Below are 22893 nucleotides of genomic sequence, written 5' to 3' on the forward strand. Positions count from 1 at the left end.
ATAAGCCAATGGTCTAGCCTGTGAAGAACCCTCTACTGTGACTTTGAAGGCCTTCAAGAAGACATGTGGCATTCACAGCCACATTTGCTTAAATATAACTTTAGAGCAGTTTAAAGTAGTATAGACACCTAATTTTCGTGGCACGTTTTCTTCCCTACAATGATGCGGAAGACACTAATACACATGAATAACCATGTGATATTCGCCTACGACTGCTAAATAATTTATAATTGAATTTTTTCTGCCATGCTGTTCCAGCTTCGGTTTCAACAGCCGAACGATGGCTGTGACATCAAAGAGTGCTTTTGTGTCACATGAGGCATGGAAAAACATCATATAATCGTTTTAATACACTAAAGTGCAGAAGCCAGCCTTCCTCAAGAGCCGGAATGGCAACGAATGTAGAAGCAGTGATTACATTGCAGTTTTTTCATGTCTCACGTGACCTGTAAGCACATGTTGACGTCACAGTCCTCATTCAGCTGTTGAAACCGAAACTGCAAGAGAGAGAAATGCGATTATATATTATTTAGCAATCGTAAGAGAATACCAGGTGATAATCCTTGTATAATAATGCCTTACGCATCATTGCAAACAAGGAAACATGAACCCAAAGGTTAGGTGTCTATACTCCTTTAATCAGTAATACACAGCTGAGCTTTAAATATCTCAATTATTTTGCAGAAAAAAAAGACTAGCTATAAAACATTACAGTGAACATAATACCACTGCTGCAAGTTTTACAAAAACACCTGACAATGCTTGCTCAAAAGTGCACGAGTGCTGTCTGTCTTTGCTTTCCACTTTTAGTGCCTTCTGATCAGCAATGACCCGCACTGCGTTCTTTCTACATGCATGCCCATTTTACATTTTTGCACCACACGCCTGACCTTAATCTAACAGAGTTGGCCATGCAGCTCCTCCAAGAGGACAACATCAGCAACATTTCAAAATCCTCCTGCCATGATCATGATTGGGAGTTGCTGTACCTTGATGAGGATGAGCTGGTCATCTTGAACGAGCTCAAGGAATCCTGGCACTCGCTTGGCGAATTCAACCACCCTCTGGACTGAGGGGGTCACCAGGGTGGCAAACTGCTGCCACAGGCCCAGCTTGCTCTGCTCGGGGCTGTCAGGCTGCGGTGCACTGCCTGGCCCCTCACCACTGCCCCCAACCTCTTCCAGGCTCTGCATTCCCCATTCCCAGAAACAAGCACAGCCACACTCACAACAGTGAAGAGAAAGGAACTATACACCTCTGGTTCTCGGACTGCCGGCTGTTAAGCCCCGCTGATACTACGACAGTGCTCCGATTGAGAGTGGCCGCAAATTCTAGCTCCGAGTACACGCTCAGACGTGCATGCATGCAGTGGTAAAGGCTTTAAGAAATGCTTAAAAATATCTGAGAAGAGCCATATGCATACATCAGTAAAGATGCCAACGTGGATCATCCTGCATGCACAAGAGGTGCCGACATGCAAGGCCAGATTGTAGCGCCTTTCATTTGTCTCTTTGGTGAAGCTGTATGCGATACGCAGCTAAACTTGTACTGACAGTATACAGCCGAACCCGGATATATCGAAACCGCATATTTCGAGTTACTGGCTATATCAAACACAAAGATTATCCCCTTGAAAACATAAGTAAAAGCATAGGACAGTTGCGTAGTATATCGAACTCCAGTTTCACCGGCCGTTGGATGCCATGCCCCTGGAACGTGCGCTTTCCCAAAAGTCACTTGCATCTCCGGTCGCGCAATGTGCGGCACGGAGGCGAGCGGCAACGTTTGCAAGCCGTGCCTCCTCGGGAAAGAGAGAACACTGGTTGTAAGTGGAGGCAGTGCCTCCTCACTGGTGGGGGAGACGAGAGAACTGGAAAGAGCTACGCGGTGGTTGCGCCCGCAGCACCCCACGACTGGCACAACCAGCACCAACGGCGCATTTCTGCTGAGTTTTCTCCCCCTCTCTCCATTTCCCTTTGTACCTTTGTCATTCCTTCGCTGATTCCTCGATTCGACTGACGACGGTCGACGCCATCAACCAGTGCAGGGCTGTCGCATTTTTCTTGTGTGTGTCTTTTTTTCAACGTGCCGATTGTAGCGTGCGTAACTGCTGTCATCTAGTGAGCTATGGCCCTTAAGGGGCGTAAAAAAGAGAGAGAATGTGGACTTCGCAACAAAGCTTGAGGTGATCTGGCGCACCGAGAATGGCGAAAAGAAGTCCTCCGTGGCACATGCATTTGGCATTCCACGGAGCACTCCAAGTAGGCTGTTAAAAAGTACCGCTCAAAGCAGGTGAGCAAATCACGTTCAAAGCAGGTGAGCAAAGTCACTCAGGAGCATGTCGTGTGCACCCTTCTGCTTTCGACAAAGTTGAGAAGGCACTGTATGCTTCGGTTTAAAAACTGCCACGGCATTGTGGGAAAAGCCATTTCAGGTGAAAGTGGGGCTGTCAGCAGCCAGGAGATGCAGCAGTGGGTTTCAGAGGAGTGGGCGAAGATTGCTGCAAAGTTTTCGCCTGCCGAAGTCTTCAATGCAGACGAGTCTGGTCTCTTTTGGCAAATGCTGCCGAATAAGATGCTCGATCTCTGTGAGCGCTCATGTCACAGCAGGAAAATGAGCAAAGTGCGTGTGATGGTTCTGCTTACTGCAAACATGGATGGCTTGTGCAAGGTGCGTCCGTTTGTTAGCGGAAAGAGTACATGACCGCACTGCTTCAAAAATAGCAAGCAGCTTCCTGTCCACTACGGCTTTAACAGAGAGGCCTGGATGACAGGCCAAGTTTTTGTTGAATGGCCGCAGGCTTGGGACGCTGAGTTGGGCAGGTTGGGCCACCAAATATGCCTTCTGTTAGACAACTGCTCGGCCCACCAAACGACTTGCAAGCTGCATACCACTGAACTGAAGTTTCTCCCACCTAACCCCAAAGCAAGACTGCAGCCCATGGACCAGGGTATCCTAAAAGCTTTCTAGGTAGGCTACAGAAGGCGACTTGTTCAACAGCTTCTCATAAACCTCCGCATGGGAACTGATCTTAAGACTGACCTGCTCGGTGCCATCCAGATGATTACCGGCATTTGAAACGACGTAAAACAGGCCACGGTAACCAACTTTTTCGGCAAGGCAGGCCTTGAAAAGGCTGGAGATGAACGTCCTGAAGCTTTTGATGACGACGATGAATGCTTGGAGGACGCATTTCGCGACTTGTCCCATTTTCCCGAAGTCGTCCCGTCGGAACTTACCATTGAGGACTTCATCAACGCCGACAGCAAAGTTCAGGTTGTAGCTGACCTCGCTGATGAGGAAATGGTGGCCGGAATAGCTGGCACCCAAGAAGGCTATTCCAGCGACAATGAGGACAACAGTGTTCCAGAAGAGATGCGCCCATGCACAGCTGCTGAACTGGCATCAGCGTTCAGACTCGTTCGGCGTTTTTGCGGCGAAATGAAAGGTACCGGGCTATCGCACCTGGACACTCTCGAGAAGATCGAGGTTAGCATTTTCAACTTCATCACTCACATTAAAAAGCAGTTGAAAATAAGCAATTTTTTTCCCTGAAATAAAGTGCTTTTACGTTGCGTGCCCTGACTTCATGGTTCATGACTCTTGCGATTGGTAAGCCACAATTTGTCATGATCTCGAGTACGGTTTAAGCCTCTATCTGTATATCGAGTTTTCGCTGTGTTGAATTATTTTCCGATTCCCTTAGAGTTCTATATATCCAGATTCGACTGTATGCGTTTCCTTGAGAGAAAAGTTCAACCAGCTGATAGGCAGATTCTGTGTGCATTCCTTGTTGACAGCAGTAGCTGGCAGGCTAAAGTTGGGCAGAACACAACATGATTCATTTCCACTTACAACCCACAGGAAGCAGTAACTCAATGTAGAAATCACAACAACCCCAGCAGAGTGAATCACCATGCAGGGTCAATCGTCTGCGGTCATACTGCGTAGTTAACAAACGTGATGATCTGAGAGCACAGCGTGCTGTTTGATGAGCAATACACGCACAGTTTTTCCCTCAGATGCGGTGTCGAACGAAAGACGTTAGACTGCGATTGTTGATCGCATATGCTTTTGAGGATTTCATGACGCTTGTGGAGAACCTGTTTCCCCCCTCCGTTTCGATGTGGCCCATCTTCATCATCGGCCGTCGGCACGGACAGCCCCCGGCTGGGCGAGGAGGGAAGTCTCCCTCATGGGGGAAAGGAAACGGCGACGGGAGCGCCACCTCGTAGGTTACGCGGAATTCTGCGGAACCGGAGAGAGGCTCTTCGGGATCCGGCCAGCGTCGTGAGCGGTTGGAGCCGCACGCTCCCGTCACCTTCCGCGGCAGGCGCACGGGGATCCGTTGTGCCTTGCCGCTGGACTTCTGGTTCCAGGCAGCGAAGCGGGCGCAGCAAACGCGCGCTCTGGTCGCCTTCCCCGGCAAATGCTAGGGAATGGCTTTGCCTCAAGAATGCGGCGCGCACGGGAGAACCCGGCCGCCATTATCGGCGCATACAAACGTTCGCCGCCGATACCTCCGAAGTCGCGCCCCTGCCCCAGCCGGTAAGTCGGAAGTCCTTCTTACGTAGCCTTCTATTTCCGAGGAATGCCTCGATGTTTTGTAGCTAGCTGGCCCGCTCTGTGTATTGATTGCAAGTGTAATAAATAGCACATGAGTGTTAACGCTGTGTCGTCCCTTCCCTTTGTCTCTCGAGCACGAACCCCTCCGCGGTTAGCGAGTGGGAACGCTGCATCCGCGGAGTGGGAGTGCGGGCGGGGCGAAAGGCTTTGTTTCCCCCGTATTTCCACAATGGCGCCCCAACGTGTGGCAAGCTCTTGGGACGAGGGACGACAGTCAGTTCGGTTCGTGGAATGCCCACCCGGATTTGGAACAGCGTTAGGCCTGACCCGAATTCGGAGTTGCTAGCAAGGCGAAGATGCTTTCTTGACAGCGAGATGAGCGTAATAGCAGCATGGGAGGATTGCCGTGCATGCTACGCTTTTGATGAGCACTTCATCGGTACACCTGTGGAAGGTGAACCTACGAGGTCCGCTCATAGAGACCGAGACGTCCACGGAGAATAGCAAGCCAGAAGCGAGTGAATGCGGAAGTCTGAAGGGTGGCCCGATTTTTCTTGTACATAGTTGTAAATATTCTCTGTTCTGTCTCTTTGGCTCTGGAAGCCGGGTGCCGTAGTCAGCTGTTTTGGATTGCAGTCGTGATTACAGGAAAAGCACCGGGGCGCTGCGATACCGCGGGAAGCGGTAGGCGCCGTTCGCGTTAGGGTCACCTTGGCAGAAACGTATCTCCTCGTGGCGTTGTGTTCTAGCTATTGTCCTTGGCCCTTTGTTGGCACCCGGAAGTGTAAGAGCGAGTAGGCCTAAGGCTCTTCGGGAGCTGCCTGTCGCTTTTGGGAGGACACAGTCGTACCGTGGCACAAGCACGCGCAAACGGGCTTGCTTGTGGTATATTTAACCTCGCTAGAGCCGAGAGGTCTCGCTCAACTACAGAAAGCTGACTTTGTTCGAACGAACTTACTTTTTTGGGCTGCGAAGCGAATTTATAATTTCGCGGAACCAGAGACGCTAATGCAGCTCAAGTGAGCTTAACATCACCATGCCGGAAAGCGAACCGCGAATGTGCTTCGTCCGAAGAGAGCCAGCTACGTTCAAATGAACCGAGCGTTTGGGCGGTGCCGGATAGGATTTTTTGACACTTGCATTACTCCGCATTTTACCAAATGGTGAGTTTACGCGGTCTCCATTGTTTTTGCTGTAAACTTTTGGAGATCCTAGGAGCGATATGCAGAGTTGAAGAGAAGCTGCCCCGGCCTGCTGTCCATTGTATGGGTCTCTGCCTGCTGCCTTGCGGCCATGAGTCATCGAGCTGCAGAGTCTCCGGCGAGCAGTTTGCAGCGGCTACGAGAGGGGGGGCCAGCCCCTCTACCTTCCAACAAAGGACGGGTGCCCGGTGACCTTGCTGCTCACCGGATGACCCCGGCACCCCGCCTGTACGAGCTGTCTTGCAGTCATCATCGCAACGCTCGTGGCCCCTTCGTCGATGGCATCCATGGACCGGTTCAACCGTAGGCCGACATTTAAGGAGGGAGGGATGTGGAGAACCTGTTTCCCCCCTCCGTTTCGATGCGGCCCATCTTCATCGTCGGCCGTCAGGACGGACAGCCCCCGGCTGGGCGAGGAGGGAAGTCTCCCTCATGGGGGAAAGGGAACGGCGACGGGAGCGCCACCTCGTAGGTTACGCGGAATTCTGCGGAACCGGAGAGAGGCCCTTCGGGATCCGGCCAGCGTCGAGAGCGGTTGGAGCCGCACGCTCCCGTCACCTTCCACGGCAGGCGCACGGGGATCCATTGTGCCTTGCCGCTGGACTTCTGGTTCCAGGCAGCGAAGCGAGCGCAGCGAACGCGCGCTCTGGTCGCCTTCCCCAGCAAATGCTAGGGAATGGCTTTGCCTCAAGAATGCGGCGCGCACGGGAGAACCCGGCCGCCATTATCGGCGCATACAAACGTTCGCCGCCGATACCTCCGAAGTCGCGCCCCTGCCCCAGCCGGTAAGTCGGAAGTCCTTCTTACGTAGCCTTCTATTTCCGAGGAATGCCTCGTTGATGTTTTGTAGCTAGCTGGCCCGCTCTTTGTATTGATTGCAAGTGTAATAAATAGCATATGAGTGTTCACGCTGTGTCGTCCCTTTCCTTTGTCCCTCGAGCACGAACCCCTCCGCGGTTAGCGAGCGGGAACGCTGCATCCGCGGGGTGGGAGTGCGGGCGGGGCGAAAGGCCTTTGTTTCCCCCGTATTTCCACACGCTTACACAGAAATATCGTTGATACAATTCCGCTAAATACATTTTTCGGCAGAGCACATTTTTTTTTCGTTCCCGGCCGATGCCCTATAGAGGTAATGCATTTTTGTACGGCTAATACGATCATATTTCCACATGGGTTTGGATAATACGATCGCGGAAACGTCTAAGAATCTCGTTCAGCTTCGATTTTCGCGCCAGGAGGCAGCAAAAGTGTCCTTGCGGGATCCGACAGTAGCTGTAGCCGTAACTCTCCTTGCGCGCGTGGCCGATTTTTGATGTTGGGCATGACCTGTGCTAGATACGTGTAAGAACCACATCGCTTCAATGATGATGATATCAGAGCTAGTCCTTAGGAGCGGGTGGGCAGAGCTACTGAAATTATCGCATCGAGCGAAAGCCCAGGCACGGTCGGACTGAAGAAGTGGCGACGCGCGCTTTGTGTGCACGAGGTTCGGCCTGGCTTGGCTCGAGTACAGCCATGCCCCAGCAAAGCACCAGCGTCAGTGTGGCGGCCTCTCGGAGCAATGTTCGCAAGCTCGCGCACCAAACGCATCGAAGCGCACCGGCGGTTTTCAGCGCCATATATCCTAAGACATAGTAGTACTCATGCTAGAATCACATGACCAAGAAGCTGTTGGCTTTGTCGGGTTTGTGCTAGCCATTTCTCGTTACCATTTTGGTGTTACGTGCATTCTGCTTGTACTTATTCGCACTTGTCGTTTCTTCTGCTTTGGTGCCGCGTTTCACCTGCACACTTCACCATGTCCAGGAAGCGAAAAACGTTATCGCTGAAAGAAAAACTCGACATCCTCGCAAAAGTCGACGAAAATCCACAGAAGAAACGTGTGGACCTGGCAAGGGAACTTTGCCCGTCTCCACGCTGAGCACGATCGTCGGTAAGCGAGAGGAAATTCGGAAGAACATGCAAGTCTTTGGCGCCGGCGTGAAACAAACAAGGGGCGCCCAGCATGACAAGATGGAAGGGATTCTACTGGCATGGTTCAGAGAAGGAAGGGCGGCGGGCTTGAACGTGGACGGGACTGTTGTACGTGAAAAAGCAGATAAGATTGCACTCTCGCTGGGCATCGATGATTTTAAAGCTTCGGGTGGGTGGCTCCATCGTTTCAAAACATGGCATGGCCTGTCATATAAGATCTTTTCTGGCGAAGGAAAGTCTGCCGACTAAGATCAGGTCACCAACCGGCTTTAGACTCTGCTGGCGGTGATTTCTCAGTACTAGCCAAGGGACGTGTTCATCAACCTTCAGCCCGAGAAAAGTAAAAGTCTCAGCATAAAACGTGAGACGTGTCAAGGAGGAAAAAAAAGCAAAGAAGGAGTCACCGTATTGTAGTGCTGCAACGCTGATGGGACTGAAAAGCTTAAGCCTACTGTCATTGGCAAGTTTTGGAAGCCACGGTTCTTCTCGCGTAACCCATGCCTTTCTGTCGTTTACAAAGCGAATAGGAAGGCATGGATGACTGGAGCCCTTCTCAAAGAGTTCCTCACCCTTCTGTATGCCCGGATGCGTGCCGAGAACCGTAAAATTCTTCTATTTCTCGACAATTGTGCCGCGCACCCTGTCGATACTTCGTGGATGCAATACGTGAAAGTAATCTTCCTGCCGCCCACCTGCACCAGTCACTTGCAGCCCCTAGATGAGGGAACCATAAGAAACGTCAAATTTCACTTCAGGAGCTTGTTGGTCAGACGCTTTTTGGCCAAGATTGACCGGAGAGATGCCAGCTTGAAGGTGGATCATCTTGATGCCATCCATTTTCTGACGATGTTATGGGATCGCGTCAAACCTGAAACCATCGCCAACTGCTTCAAGAAGTGTGGCCATTTTTGTGCATCTGGCGATAAGGTAGAAAATGAAGATGACGGTGCAGAGATTAACATCCTGGTCTGGGGTGACCTCAACGTTGACGTGTCTCCGGAAGAGTTTGTATCTACGGACGACCAACTGGCGACATGCGAATTATGCACTGTCCAAGGCATCATAGCAGATGTTACCACTGAAGAGGAGAGCGACGACGATGACGACCAAGACGCCGGAGATTGCAGCAGCGATCATTGGCCATTAAATACTGACAGTGCACTCGAAGCTTTGGGCGCGCTTCGTGGCTTTGTCGCGTCTGTGGAGCTTAGTGATGAAACTGCTACTCATTTCTACGAGTTCCAAAAAAGCTTGCTGCAGGACATCGAACAAAAAGTGCAGCGCAAAGTGACGAATTATTTTAAAGTGCTTTAATTAAAGCAAGCTTTGGGACAAGCATGTATTATTCGCGATCTTTTGGAGCCCGTTTTGGATAATACGATTTTCGGATAATACGTTTTTATTCTCGGTGGCCGTGAGAATCGTATCAACGAGGTTCCACTGTACATGCACACACAACAGCACACAACGCACCAAAGGCCACATGCTAGCGGCAGGCTGTGACCACCCTCATTAACTTCACATCGCTTTTTCCCAGGACGCCTATTTGTACAGTTAGTGTGCGAAGCAATGATAGGTAGCAGCATACAAAGCAGTGGAGGGCAACCACCAGCCCATGCAACCACAATGTCAGAAGGGAATTTTCGGGCAGCCAGTGGGTTGTCCAAGTGTGGTAAATCGAAGAGGCCTAGTATCGAAGGTGTAAGTATGCGCACTGTCATGTTAACACGTGCCCTTACGGTACGAAGTGCGCATGCTAATGCTTGTACCTGTCCTTATATAAGTAGCCCCTTGTCTGATAATAAACACACTTTGTTCCCTGCCTGCCGACCGTTCACATGGTGTCAGAAGTGGGATAGCGACGCGTTTCGCAAGTCGCGTTCATTGCTGCTCGTCCACGCCCCTTCATCCAGCTGCACCCCTAGTGCACTCCAGAGAAAGAAGTATGGCGTCGACGGTTCTTCCACCGCCAAAGCCACTGGAAAGTATGGGTGAGGCTTACCAGAACTGGATCATGTGGAAAAGTGAGTTTACTCTGTTTTCTACGGTGACCGGACTAAGGAAGCAGCCTAAAGAAGTTCAGGCAGCAACACTTCTTGTGACAATTGGTGAAGAAGCAAGGCGGGTGTTCCATACCTTCAAATTCGCAAATGATGATGAAAAGCAAGACCTCGATAAGCTGACTGAAAAATTCGAGGCCCACTACAAACCAGCGAAGAATTTAACGTTCAATGAGTTTCGTTTCGGCTCCCGAAATCAACGCGAGGGCGAATCTTTTAACGAGTGGCTAATCGATATCTGTACTCTTGCTCACCTGTGCGAATCCAGAGAGCTACAGGACAGACTACTGCGCAGTCGAATTTTTCTAGGAGTTAGAGACAAAGACCTGCAGCAGAAACTTCCGTCTGAAAATCCATCGTATGCCAAAACAGTGGAAATATGCCGAGCAAGGGAACAAGCGAAGGAGCACTTTAACGAGATCAGGGAGGCAGAAGTAAGCGCTACAGATGAGGCCACCGTGCATGCTGTGAAATCGAAAGTTAGCCTCAGAATTTGCCCAAACTGCTGCTTCACGGAACACGGAAAAGCAAAGTGCCCTGCGCAAGGGAAGCGCTGTAACAAGTGTGGCGGCCGAAACCACTTCGCGCATGGCTGCCGTCAACCAGAAGCGAAACCGAGGGGCCAAGCATGCAAGATAAAACCGGTCGAAATGGCAGAGGACGACGGCTAGTTCCTTCAAACCCTGGAAGTCAATGCAATTGACGGCCACAACCGCTGGTCAGCGACTGTCGACATTGCAGGTTCCGCCATACGCTGCAAAATTGATACCGGAGCCAACTGTTGTGTCATGCCCAAAGTGTCACTCAGAAACATAACTACGAAGCCAGCACAAGACTGCTGCTCTACGCTACAGTCGTTTTTCGGGCACATAGAAAAAGCGACAAAGAAGATTGAGCTTCAGGCCACCAGTGCAGCGCAGTCTACCACGACGCTATTCTTTATAGTGAAACAAGCAGTTCCTGTTACATCGAGCGGCAAGGTGGCTGAACGCTTAGGGCTGATTGGCCACATAAACACCGTGGACGCCTTGGAGACTAAGGAAATACTAGAAAGATTTGGAGATGTTTTCCAGGGGCTGGGAGAAATCAAAGACGTAGCCTACCACATGGAGCTGACACCTGAAGCTCGAGGCGTCGTCAAGCCAGCGCGACGAATCGATATCGCCCTTCAGGAGCGCGTCAAGGCTGAGCTGGACCGGATGGAGCACGACGGCGTCGTTGCGAAGGTAACAGAACCGACTTCCTGGTCTAGTCACATGGTTGTGGTAGTAAAGAAAGAAAAAGTACGCATATGCTTGGACCCATCTGACTTAAATAAGGCACTTCTGAGAGAGCACTACCACATGCCGACGTTAGAAGATATCCTACCGCGGCTGCATGGAGCGAAATTCTTTTCTACTCTGGATGCATCGTCAGGGTTCTGGCAGATTAAGTTAGACGAGCCGAGCTCCCGCTTATGCACTATGAGCACGCCGTACGGACGATACAGATTCCTGCGCATGCCGTTCGGCATCGCTTTCGCGCCGGAAATTTTTCAGCGGGTAATGCACCAGGTACTAGAGGGCTTGAGGGGCGTTGCCGTCGTTATGGACGACATATTGGTTTGGGGACAGTCGCGAGAGCAGCACGAGAAAAATTTAGTAGCTTTGCTGTCCCGGTGTAGACAACACAATCTGAAGCTCAATAAGAACAAGTGCAATTTCCTCCAGCCCAGAGGCCGCTACATGGGCCACATTCTGACTCCAGAGGGGCTGTGCCTGGACCCCAGCAGAGTCGAAGACATCGTGAGAGGTTCCGCCACCACAAAACTGTAAGGAACTCCAAGTTTTCCTCGGCATGATCAACTTCGTGGCGCAGTTTGTCCCTAACATATCCACGTTGTCAGCGCCGCTTCGCAAGCTGTTGAAAAAGGACGTCGCGTGGGTCTGGACAGACCAACAAGATAGCAGTTTTCGTCAGCTTCGAGCGACACTCACAAAGGCGCCAGTCCTTGCCTATTTTAGCCAAGGAAAACCATTGACCTTGTCAGTAGACGCCAGTCAGCATGGAGTAGGAGCCGTCCTTCTACAGGACGGGCAGCCAGTTGCCTACTCATCCCATTCGCTAACAGAAGCACAGCAGTGCTATGCGCAGATCGAGAAGGAAACATTGGCAATTGTTCATGGTTGCACAAAATTTCATGATTATATCTTCGGGCAGTCAGAGGTTACCGTCGAGTTGGATCACAGGCCTCTAGAATCTATATTCAAAAAGCCACTTTGTGAATGCCCACTGCGATTGCAGCGCATGAGGCTTGTTTTGCAAAGATTCCCAATCAAGGTGACGTTCAAACCAGGAAAGGAGTCGGTTCTAGCTGATGCACTTTCTCGCTTCCCGAGTGCTACGGAACTAACTGACGAGACAGAACAATTTCAAGCCAGCGTTATTTCTTCGCTTCTTTTGTCAGATCAGCAGCTCGAGAGTATTCGGCACGAAACTAACAAGGACGCTAGTATGGCTGAACTGCGCCGTTAATCGAGCACAGAATAGCCGGAAACGAAGAACCATGTGCCGCATGCCCTGCGTCCATACTGGTGTTATCGCAATGAGCTGCACGTTGAGGAAGGCCTGCTACTCAGAACGAACGAAATAGTCATTCCTCCTGCCAAACGACTGGAAATTCTGCGCTTTTTACACGCCGCACATGGAGGCGAAGAAAAAATGAAGATGAGAGCAAGAGAAGTAATGTCCCGGCCCAGAATGAACGCAGACATCTCAGCTCTAGCTAAGTCAGGTGCAGCGTGCGAAAAGTACAAGCGCAGGAACACTAGACTGCCTATGCTGAGCCACAAGATACCAGGCCAGCCATGGCAAGTAGTCGGGCTTGATATTTTCCATCACGATGACCAGTCCTACCTAATCCTCATGGATTTCTACTCGTTTTTTTTTCGAGGTTCAAAAGCTACATCAGACAACAGCGATAAACCATGCGTGCATGCTCGTCTTCGCGACTCATGGAATCCCGGGAAAGCTGTGCAGTGATAATGGCCCACCTTTCAACAGCGCGTGCTTCCGCTCTTTTGCTGCGCAGCTCGGAATTGCCCAAGTAACTTCAAGCCCGTACTATCCTCGTGGTAACGGCATGGCGGAGCGTGCAGTGCAGGAGGCGAAAAAACTGCTAACAAGTGTCCTTTCACAACCCTCGAATTTTACAGCGCCCTGCTGGAGTGGCGAAACATGCCAAAGGACGAGCAACTAAAGTCGCCCGTTCAAGGTTGATGGGCCGCCAAACAAGGACGCAGTTGCCGGTTCTCCCCCAGCACCTCGAGCCGCAGACTGTGCCACCACAATCCGTTCGCAATCGCCTCCAGGAAATAAGAGAGAAGCAGCGGATCTTCTACAACCGGTCGGCCAAGCGTCTACCACATCTTCGCAGCGGGTCTCCAGTATCAGTGTATGACACCAAACGCAGAACCTGGTCGCCAGCGGTGGTTGTAGGCCCTGCAGGCACACCTCGGTCGTACACCCTACATACAGACAATAGACAAGAGCTGCGGCGCAACAGGGAGCATCTCAGTTCCAAAGAAATGCAACCTACGTCGGACCCTGAAGGGACAGTTTCTGCGGAGTCGGTATCCCAGCCTGACCACATGGCGGAGCTACAACCTGAGGCCATCCTTCGTAGAAGTGACCATCTGCGTAGACCGCCACAACGTTACCCCCTGCCAGAGAGACCACAGCATTAGGTCCCTGACATGTGAATTTGTAAACTTCCCCCCCCCCCCCCCCCCTTTTTTTCTTCGAAAAGAAGGAAGATGTAAGTATGCACACTGTCATGTTAACACGTGCCCTTACGGTACAAAGTGCGCATGCTCATGCTTGTACCTGTCCTTATATAAGCAGCCCCTTGTCTGATAATAAACACACTCTGTTCCCTGCCTGCCGACCGTTCAGAGAAGGATGACAAAACAAGGTGTGCAACAATCACAAACTCATGCTTCACCCAATGTCCATCATTGACAGTTTTCTACCAAGGCACCAGCAGAAGTGTTGCTAATAAAAAACTCAGTGCAAACCAGCCGTAACAGGAGACCTTTACCACCATGGGGTACACAACACAAGTTAGTGTCAACCTAAGGCATGGACATACCAGCAGCTGAACACGTGGCACAGCGGCATAGCAGTGAGGAGTTCTGCTTACACCGATGGATTGACACAATCCTGCCGCTGCCACGTCTAGACCGGCCCTGGCCACTAGGAGGTAATTTAGACGCCAGCCAAGAGGAGGCAGCACTGACACTCCGAGGCCCATTCGGTGTAAAGTCGACAAACTCTGCTGCCCAGCAGCTTTCACAAAGTGCATTTTTCCGCTAGTGAATAAAGAGGGTGGATGCGATAAAGATAAAAAGATGAGGGTAAGACATGACAGCATGCAACTTGAGCCTTGTCAGTCAGTAATGGTCGCACCCGCACCAGCCCAAATTTGCTACATAAAACTAAATTAATAAAACAACCATGCTTAGAACCATGAAAAATATTGTGAGGTTTCAAAGCAAATACCCATGGCCCTGTACATAACTCAATATTTTTGTTACTATGGCTGCTAATTTTCAGTACCACAATAACTCCTAAGTCTGCATTATGTGGCATTCGAAGAAAATGGGCATGTCATTCATATCAGCAACAGTTTTGTACACTTATTGCTGTTCAGGCTCTAAGCGCACTGAATGTGCACTTAAGGAGTTCTTAAATGATGGTGCTGCTGGATGTAAAGTTCGAGAGTTCAAGCCTTTAAATCTTGGTGCTACCAGTGCCAAAAATGTCATCAAAAGCTAGTGGTCCCCTCAGCTACAGCGCAGCAGCAAATTATCACCCACTGCCTACCATGATCTGTCCACTAATCCCGTTTGTTCTTCATTACGCCCCGTACAAACAAACAGCAGAGCAATGAGGCACCTCACACCGGGTCGTGCGCATGCAGGACTCACAAAGATGGCTGGCCGCCGCACGAGGGCCCGCGTCTTCTCCTCAGTGTAGGCGCAGTGGGCATGGTGCGCCTGGGAGATGGTCAGGATGATGTCATACATGGCCAGTTGCTGGCTCTCCAGGTCTCTTGCACACTGATCAGCCTCCCCGGGGCTGCCCAATGATAGGCCCTCCTCGCCTGGGAGGCCAGAAGAGCCGCCCCGCTCTCGAGAACGTTTGGGCACCCGCCCGTACCGCACCGCTGCACAATAATGCACGACAACTGTAGACGAACTCACCCCTCCGACTGCACATGCACTTCGATGGGTCTGAGTAACGTGAATAGATATACAAGCCATTTCACAAACTTCACTTTACTTGCCATTTGGTCACATAAGGCAGTAGTTGCAAGTATTTTCACTCTATAATCTGCATGCAGTAAGTGGCTATAAAAATACATCTTTTTCCATCTCAATAAGTTTGTGTGCTGTTAAATTTCCCGCCACTTCTATATCAAATTACCCATTATATTGAACTCGTAGTCGTTTTTTTGTGAGTTCAGCTTTACCAGTTGGCAGAGTTTGATTACAAAAATTTTCGGTCTGCTGGAAGCGGCCGGGGACTCTGCTCCTAAAAACACGAAGGAAAGACGCATGTTGTGTTCTGTCTTTCAGCTTTCTGTTCATGTGTACCTCGAAAGTGTAGTAAAGCTTTCCTTGTTTGTTTATCAATGCATCTCCATGGCCTCACTGTTTCATCAACATCTTCACAGCCAGACAATTACACAACAATCCTAACACTGAAAATATAAAAACAGTTAGGGTAGAATGAAAGGCACAGAATGCTTACAGTCTCTAGACATGCCCACTGCCAAGCATTTCTTGAAGCGGCAATACTGGCAGCGATTGCGGTTTAACCGAATCACCAAGCACTTGCCATCTCGTAAGCACCGGTACTCAATTTGCTTCTGGATGCTCCTTCGGAAGAATCCCTGTAAAACAAGAGAAATAACACATCAAGGGGCGAACAACTTATGGAACTTATTCATTCAGCGGGTAGCATGATATATATTACCCGAAACCAGATACACAAAGATGTCTGTTCACAAGTCTGGGCTGCACTTTTGCACTGCTTAATCTTGACAAGCAAGGCACCAGGCAAGCACAACTTTATCTTGAGTACAAAAAACATTTGAGAAATCATACTCTTGTTATTATGGAGCAAGTGCAATTGATGGGCACGTTATAACTGGCACAAGTGAACTAAAAGCAGCCTGATATAAAAAAAGACGAAACAGGACTACTACAAGCAAGAAAAGGTATCATTACCCCCTACGCCATTGATTCTGGTCAACAGGGTCAAAAACGGAGAGAGAGCTCTTAAATGGACACAGCTGTTAAAAAACAAAGCCTTCATTAGCCTGTTACAATGCAACTAAACGTGCTGTTCCACAGTGCTTCATTTTGTCCTAAGACGTTAAGTAATATGTCATGACATCAACGAAGTGCACGCCCGGACATCAGCACGGGTCTCTGGCTTGTAACGTCTTCACAATACATCACATCTTTTGTTGAAAACGAATTCGCAACCGATGAAACAGCACGATCGGTGCACCGTGCCGCAAAGGCAGCAATACAGAACAAAGCGAAACTGCTTTGGCTGAAGCTCAACTCTCTTGTCATACCACAGCAGGCACCATAAAGTTACTTGTCCAGCGCTATGCGGAAATTCGGCGACCGCGACAACTTATTTCTACCCTAGCCGAGCACGCTGGCGAAATACCAGAGATCGCACTCACTGGCGGTCATGTAAAGAGAAGCGACTCAGCAGTGCCAAAAAAACGCTCATTACGGCAGTAAACTCACTTTCTCCCCGCTTCTGAACGCGCGTACGCAGAGGCGGCAACATGAAGCAAATACAAAGAAATCGCTAGTGTCAACGGCCACGGCGTCATGACACAGCACTCAGTCCAGGCCAGTGAGAGCCACACTGCGAGCTAACACGAGAAATAGCACTTAAAATATTCCGTAATTAATGCAGACAAGGTCCAAACACTCACTGCTAATTTGCAAGCGACGCAAGTAACGAGTTTTCCGAGCGATTCATACAGACAAAGCGAAAAGAAAAGTCGTTCTCCTACTTTTTCTCGCCGCGGCAGATCGCGGTCTCTCGGTGATAAGTTTCAAAAACACGCCACTACATTTTCTAGAAGCCAGCAAAACTCGCAGCAACACAAATTAGATTACCGCAATGAAAAACTGCCCTGCGCTGTGACAATCCTTCAGTGCCAGTCTCAGAGCGCGAGACGTTAGGACTCTCACTTACGTCAAGTTGCGATTTTTTTTTTCGGAGGCACCGTCCCGAGCCGAGTTGTGGAGATTCAACGGAGAAAGTTTGTCGGGCGCTAGCGGCAGTTGTTAGGAACCAAGTAATGTAAATTATGAACTCAGGTTAACGTCCTGTCACCGCGCGCGGCGACCAGCGGTACAGCCAAGCCAGATCCCCTTTGTTTTAGGTATGCCGTCCCGCAAGCAACAAAGTTAAAAAGTTTCTAAACTGCCGACGTAGCCCCCGCTAGTGTTTGCCGCAATGGCGCTGCCGGCAACCGGTCGAGCAAGATGCGCCAGATGGGCAGCCACGCAAGAAAGTTTCGGTTTCGGTCTGCGCTTTCGCGGAACGTTGGAACTTTCTTGAACGTCACTAAGTGGGAACTCAGAAGTGTACCGGCGCTATTCGTGCAGTGCCGCAGAGCGGTGATGTAAAGCCTTTAAGGACTTATTGCACTTTTTCCCGCCAAGTATCTAACAACTTTATACGAGTTCTGCTACTTTCAGAGGAAGTCTGAAAGGTGAAAACGAAACTTTCATTGAGAAAGGTGTCTCAGCCCCCCCCGCCCCTCCCCCCCCCAAAAAAAACAAAAAAAACATTCAGTCCAATTGAGCATTCCAACTGGATCCAACAGAAATCAAATGGACTCAACTGGTCAGCCAACTGGACTCACGAATCCAAGTGAGTAGCCCGATTGGTTTCCTTTCTTCGAGTTCGGCCGTCTCCAATTGAGAGGTCCAGTTGGAGCCAGTTGGGATGCCAAATTGGAAGGTGACCTTTCAACTGGAGCTTCCACTTAGTTCCAACTGGAGCTCCCTCTTGGAAAGCCCAATTGGTTTGGTTTGGTGTATGGGGTTTAACGTGTCAAAGCGACTCTGGACGACGTAGTGAAGGGCTCCGGATAATTTCGACGACCTGGTGTTCTTTAGCGTGCACTGACATCGCACAGTACACGGGCCTCTAGAATTTCGCCTCCATCGAAATTCGACCGCCGCGACCGTGATCGAACCCGCGTCTTTCGGGTCAGCACCCAAGCGCCATATCCATGGGCTACCGCGGCGGCTCTAAAATGCCCAATTGGAAGCCAATGATTTCCACGAGTGAGATCTGCATATTGCTCTGTACAAGCATAGAACAGCGAAATAATGAGGTTCATGGGAAAAAATGATATTAGCAGCTTAATCTGATGACCCGTTTTCACCATTTCGACAAGCTCTGCAGTCGTAATAATATACAATAACTCCACTCAATAGACCAGTGCGTGGCTTCGGGAGGAAGGTCCAATGAATGGTGCATATACGCCCGAAGAAAAAAGTCGTATTAGTGGACATATTGCACATCTGCAACAATAGTTGTTGTTGTCCTCAATGAGTTAATTGCGCATACCCACCGCAACGGATTGGCCAAGGCACAAGCGGCTACTGAAAGATGCTCAAAAACGTTTCTTTTTAAGAAGAAATAAGAAGTAAGGAATGCTGATTGCGTGATTAAAATTAAGACAAATCGGAAACCGTGAGATTGGTGACTGAAAGTGGGAATGGGGCTATACGTGCAGTGTTTAGAATGCTTTGATTAAATATGAATTTTGAACATGAGTAGCCAGAAGATGGAGGAGTTGAGAAAGATTTTCGCATGGCAGCCGTTTCGTGTCAAAAAAGGAAACTTTGAGGGGCGGAGAGCACATTCCTATTGCTGTGTCCAAGGCACGGAGCAAGACTATACAGGAGGTGAAACTCGTCAGCGCGAGCGAGCGCCGGCGAATATCTAAAGTCACAATTGTATGCGCCGACAGGGTCGCATGCAGTGGCGGCGCCGTGCGGCGCCTCGTAGAAGGAGCAGGGGGGAAAAAAATGCAGCGCCCGGGCAGGCGGCTCCGGCGCGCGCTCCAAGCAGACGACAAGCAGACGACACGGGTGTTTACTTCAGCGGGCACGCCGTGGCGTTGTATTTAAGTAGTTTCTTTCCAGGCCGCCAGGCGCCGCCAGCAGGATAGTGGCGCCGCGGGCTTGTGACCTTTTCTGGTCGCCGCAGACAGGGAGTTTCCACTCCTATATAGTCTTCCTCCGTGGTCCAAGGTAGAAGCACCAAGAGACCCGGGCAGACAGACCGAGTGCCTCCGTAGATTAGATGAGAAGCGGCGGCAGGACAGTCCGGGCCCAAAGGAGAGACCAGGTCTAGGACGTAGCTGTTCAACTGTGGTACGCGACAATGCAAACGCGTGAAAGAAACCTCAAGCATGCGTGATCGCCATTCTTTATAGCGCACCAGGGAAAGAGAAGAGGAAGTAAGCGCTGAGGCTGCGATTTCGTTCCTTAGCGGATACCTGAGAAATCTGGCCGCTGTAATATATGCGCAGGGCGGGAAGAGAGTCATGACTGGGCCTTGAAGAGATGTCTTCGCCAAGGTATCTGCAACCTCTGTGAATTCCTCTGTGCCCAGGCAACCAAACCAGTCGTAACGAAGACACGTGAAGTGGTACCAAAAATTTGAGTAGGCGGAGTGCCTGTGACTCCGCAGGTGCGTACAAAGAAACACAGGGAACAGTCTTAACTATGGCAGATGAAAAGAGCTGTTTCACTAAACTGCGTAAAAGCCAGGCCTACTGCTAAAAATTCGGCCAAATGAATGGGGGTGTAGTCGGGAAGGCGGAGTGAGAAATACCAATCGAGTGAGAGAGAAAACAGCTTTCTCTTCACACTGCGAGGCGTCTGTCGCAAAAGAACATGATACTGAAAGGACATCAGATAATCTTGTAAAAAACTGTTCAGGCAAAAATTTTGCATTGCTTGTATATAAAGACAACCTGAATAGATGTATAGAGTTGGCGTACACCGAAAGGGTGTCGGAAATGAGGAGGGGTCAAGGAGAGATTACACAAAACAAAAATGTGGAGTTCAGCTTTCATTGAAAAACGTCCTAGGCTGACGAAGAAAGATCAAATTTGAGGCACGAAGCGAGAAATCGCAGATTTTTACGCACTCTTGGACAGTTATAAGAGCCAAAATCTTGAGGACAATCATGGAATCCGCGCTATAGCAGAAAAACGGAATTAGCCACTAATTTCACCCGCCGCGGTGGCTTAGTGGCTAGGGTGCTCGGCTACTGATCCGGAGTACCCGGGTTCGAACCCGACCGTGGCGGCTGTGTTTCGATGGAGGCGAAACGCAGAGGCGCCCGTTTACTGTGCGATGGCAGTGCACGTTAAAGATCTCCAGGTGGTCGAAATTATTCCGGAGCCCTCCACTACGGCACATCTTTCTTCTCTCAGTTGCTCCTTTATCTATTCCCTTACGGCGCGGTTCAGGTGTCAGCCGATATGTGAGACAGATGCTGCGCCATTCTTTTTCCCCAACAGCCAATGCAATTCAATTCAAATTTCAGAAGGCCCAGACAGAGGCGCAAAGCCTCCCGCTCCAAGAGGATATTCCACAAAAGATCATATTCACACTATCAGTCAGGCAATAGAGACATGCGCAGAATATAACCAGCCTCTATATATAGCCTTCATTGATTACGAGAAAGCATTCGACTCAGTGGAAACTTCAGCAGTCATACAGGCACTGCAGAATCAGGAGCTAGAAGAGCCTTATGTCAAAATACTACAAGATATATATAGCAACCGCACAGCTTTAATAGTCCTCTATAAATACAGCAATAAAATTCCAATAAGCAATAAGGGTGACAGGCAGGGAGACACGATCTCGCCAATGCTATTCACCGCCTGTTTACAGGAGGTGTTCCAAGACCTGGACTGGGAAAAGTTAGGGGTAAAAGTTAATGGAGACTACCTAGATAATTTGCGGTTGTCTGATGACATTGCCTTGCTGAGTCACTCAGGAGATGAGCTGCAAAGAATGATCAGTGAGTTAGATAGGGAGAGCAAAACGGTAGGTCTAGAAATTAATATGCAGAAAACCTAGCTAATGTTCAACAGTCTGGCTAGGGAACAGCAGTTGACAATTGACAGCGAGGTGCTGGAAGTGATAAAGGAATACATCTTCTTAGGGCAGGTCTATAGTGACCGCTGATCCGGATCACGAGAGGGAAGTAACTAGAAGAATAAGAATGAAGTGGAACGCGTATGGCAGGTTCTCTCAGATCATGAATGGCAGTTTACCAATATCTCTCAAGAGAAAAGTCTTACCGGTACTCAGCGACGGGTCAGAAACGTGGATGCTAACGAAAAGAGTTCAGCTTAAGTTAAGGACAGCACAGCGAGCCACGGAAAGAAGAATGATAGGTGTAACGTTAAGAGACCGGTAGCGGGCCGAGTGGGTGAGGGAACAAACGCGTGTTAATGACATCCTAGTTGAAATCAAGAGGAAGAAATGGGCTTGGGCAGGGCAAGTAATGCGAAGGCAAGATAACCGCTGGTCCTTAAGGGTAACGGAGTGGATTCCAAGAAAAGGCAAGCGTAGCAGGGGGCGGCAGAAGATTAGGTGAGTGGATGAGATTAGGAAGTTTGCTGGCATACTGTGGGCGCAGCTGGCAAAGGACAGGGTTAATTGGAGAGGCAGGGGAGGGGCCTGTGCCCTGCAGTGGGTGCACTCACGCTGATGATGATGGTGATGCTCCAGAGTACAAGGCAACAACCAACCTCCGCCGTGGGTATGTACCATTAAGCCTGAAGATGTCATCATCATCACCAAAGCAACAATAACAACAACAAGGCATAAAAAATTATGCGCCCAGATTGTGATATCCTTGCAGTTGATATCCTTGTACCGCAGTGTGCCGCTCTAACAGTTGCGAATATTTACCTCCGTTCTGGCGTCCGTAGGGCGGATTGCTTGGGTGCCTTATTGCGTAATAACTCAAACGTGGTTTTTGCGGCAGACTTCACATCATGCTATACGGGGTTTCCGCACAGATGTCAGTGGGCAAGTACTTTGGTCTTGGATGTCCGAAAACTATGTTCTTTGTTACAACAGCCATGCTGTAACTTTTATGCGGGCTCATTCGCGTTCAGCGATTGATTTGACGTTCGCTGTTTATGGGGTTGGGATATCTTCGTGGTCGCCAATTGACTGTGGTACGTGGAGTGATCACTACTCGATAACTTTCACTATAGTGTGCAGTCCCCTTAGGGTGGCCGGTTCCACTTAAAAATTCGTTAACACTCTACAGTTTAAGAAATTGCTCGGTCAGGCGCTTTCCTATCCTGACCCCACGGCTAGGTAGGCCGGGCGCCTCCGACTTTTATCTTCTCTCTTAGAAGCCACTCAGCCTTCTGAGTTTATTTATTTATTTATTTATTTATTTATTTATTTATTTATTTATTTATTTATTTATTTATTTATTTATTTATTTATTTATTTATTTATTTATTTATTTATTTATTACAACCTCAAAGACCCCATTAAAGGGGTATTACATGAGGGAGTGGAGTTCCGTACACATAGTTGATTCGATGGATTGTTTGAATGATGATGGGTCGGAGTGAAGTACGACGGCGTTGTTCGGCATGCCATTCCAGTCCTTTTGCAGTGCGGACACAAAATGATGACAGATAAGCACTAGTCCGGGCAGGGGGAGGGTAAACGGCCTTCTGGTGGTTCGTGCGGCTGGAGATGCGGTGGGCAGGGCTGATGATAGACTTGGTCATGGGGTGATAGTAAAATTTATGAAAAAGGCATAGTCTTGCAATAGTACGGCGGTCTGCTACGTTTGTAAGATGAGCATTACGTTTTAGCTCAGTGACACTTACATGATAGGAATAGGCCGAGTGGATGAATCTTGCTGCGCTGTTTTGTGTTGCCTCCAGTAAATTAGAAATGTTACTTTTTAGCTGTGAAAAACAAGATTCCTTTGTGCTGGTA

At 49.6% G+C, this 22893-nt stretch overlaps 1 protein-coding gene and 1 pseudogene across 2 annotated transcripts in view; one reads left to right on the plus strand and one right to left on the minus strand.

The window, feature by feature from the left end:
* The window catches only part of Eip78C (Ecdysone-induced protein 78C), a 159754-nt gene that overhangs the window by 42122 nt on the left and 94739 nt on the right, over nucleotides 1-22893 (minus strand). Inside the window, exons 3-5 of one of the 2 annotated variants that reach the window (XM_077663574.1) lie at nucleotides 15596-15737; nucleotides 14770-15008; nucleotides 990-1187 (exon numbers count right to left, since the gene is read on the minus strand). In XM_077663574.1, coding sequence (XP_077519700.1) covers nucleotides 990-1187; nucleotides 14770-15008; nucleotides 15596-15737 — 579 coding nt within the window. The remainder of the gene's footprint in view (nucleotides 1-989; nucleotides 1188-14769; nucleotides 15009-15595; nucleotides 15738-22893) is intronic. The other variant, XM_077663575.1, reaches the window with a different exon arrangement.
* Nucleotides 10909-13548, plus strand: LOC144127709 (uncharacterized; annotated as a pseudogene).

Source organism: Amblyomma americanum, chromosome 4 (genome assembly GCF_052857255.1).
Source record: "Amblyomma americanum isolate KBUSLIRL-KWMA chromosome 4, ASM5285725v1, whole genome shotgun sequence".
Classification (NCBI taxonomy): Eukaryota; Metazoa; Arthropoda; class Arachnida; order Ixodida; family Ixodidae; genus Amblyomma; species Amblyomma americanum.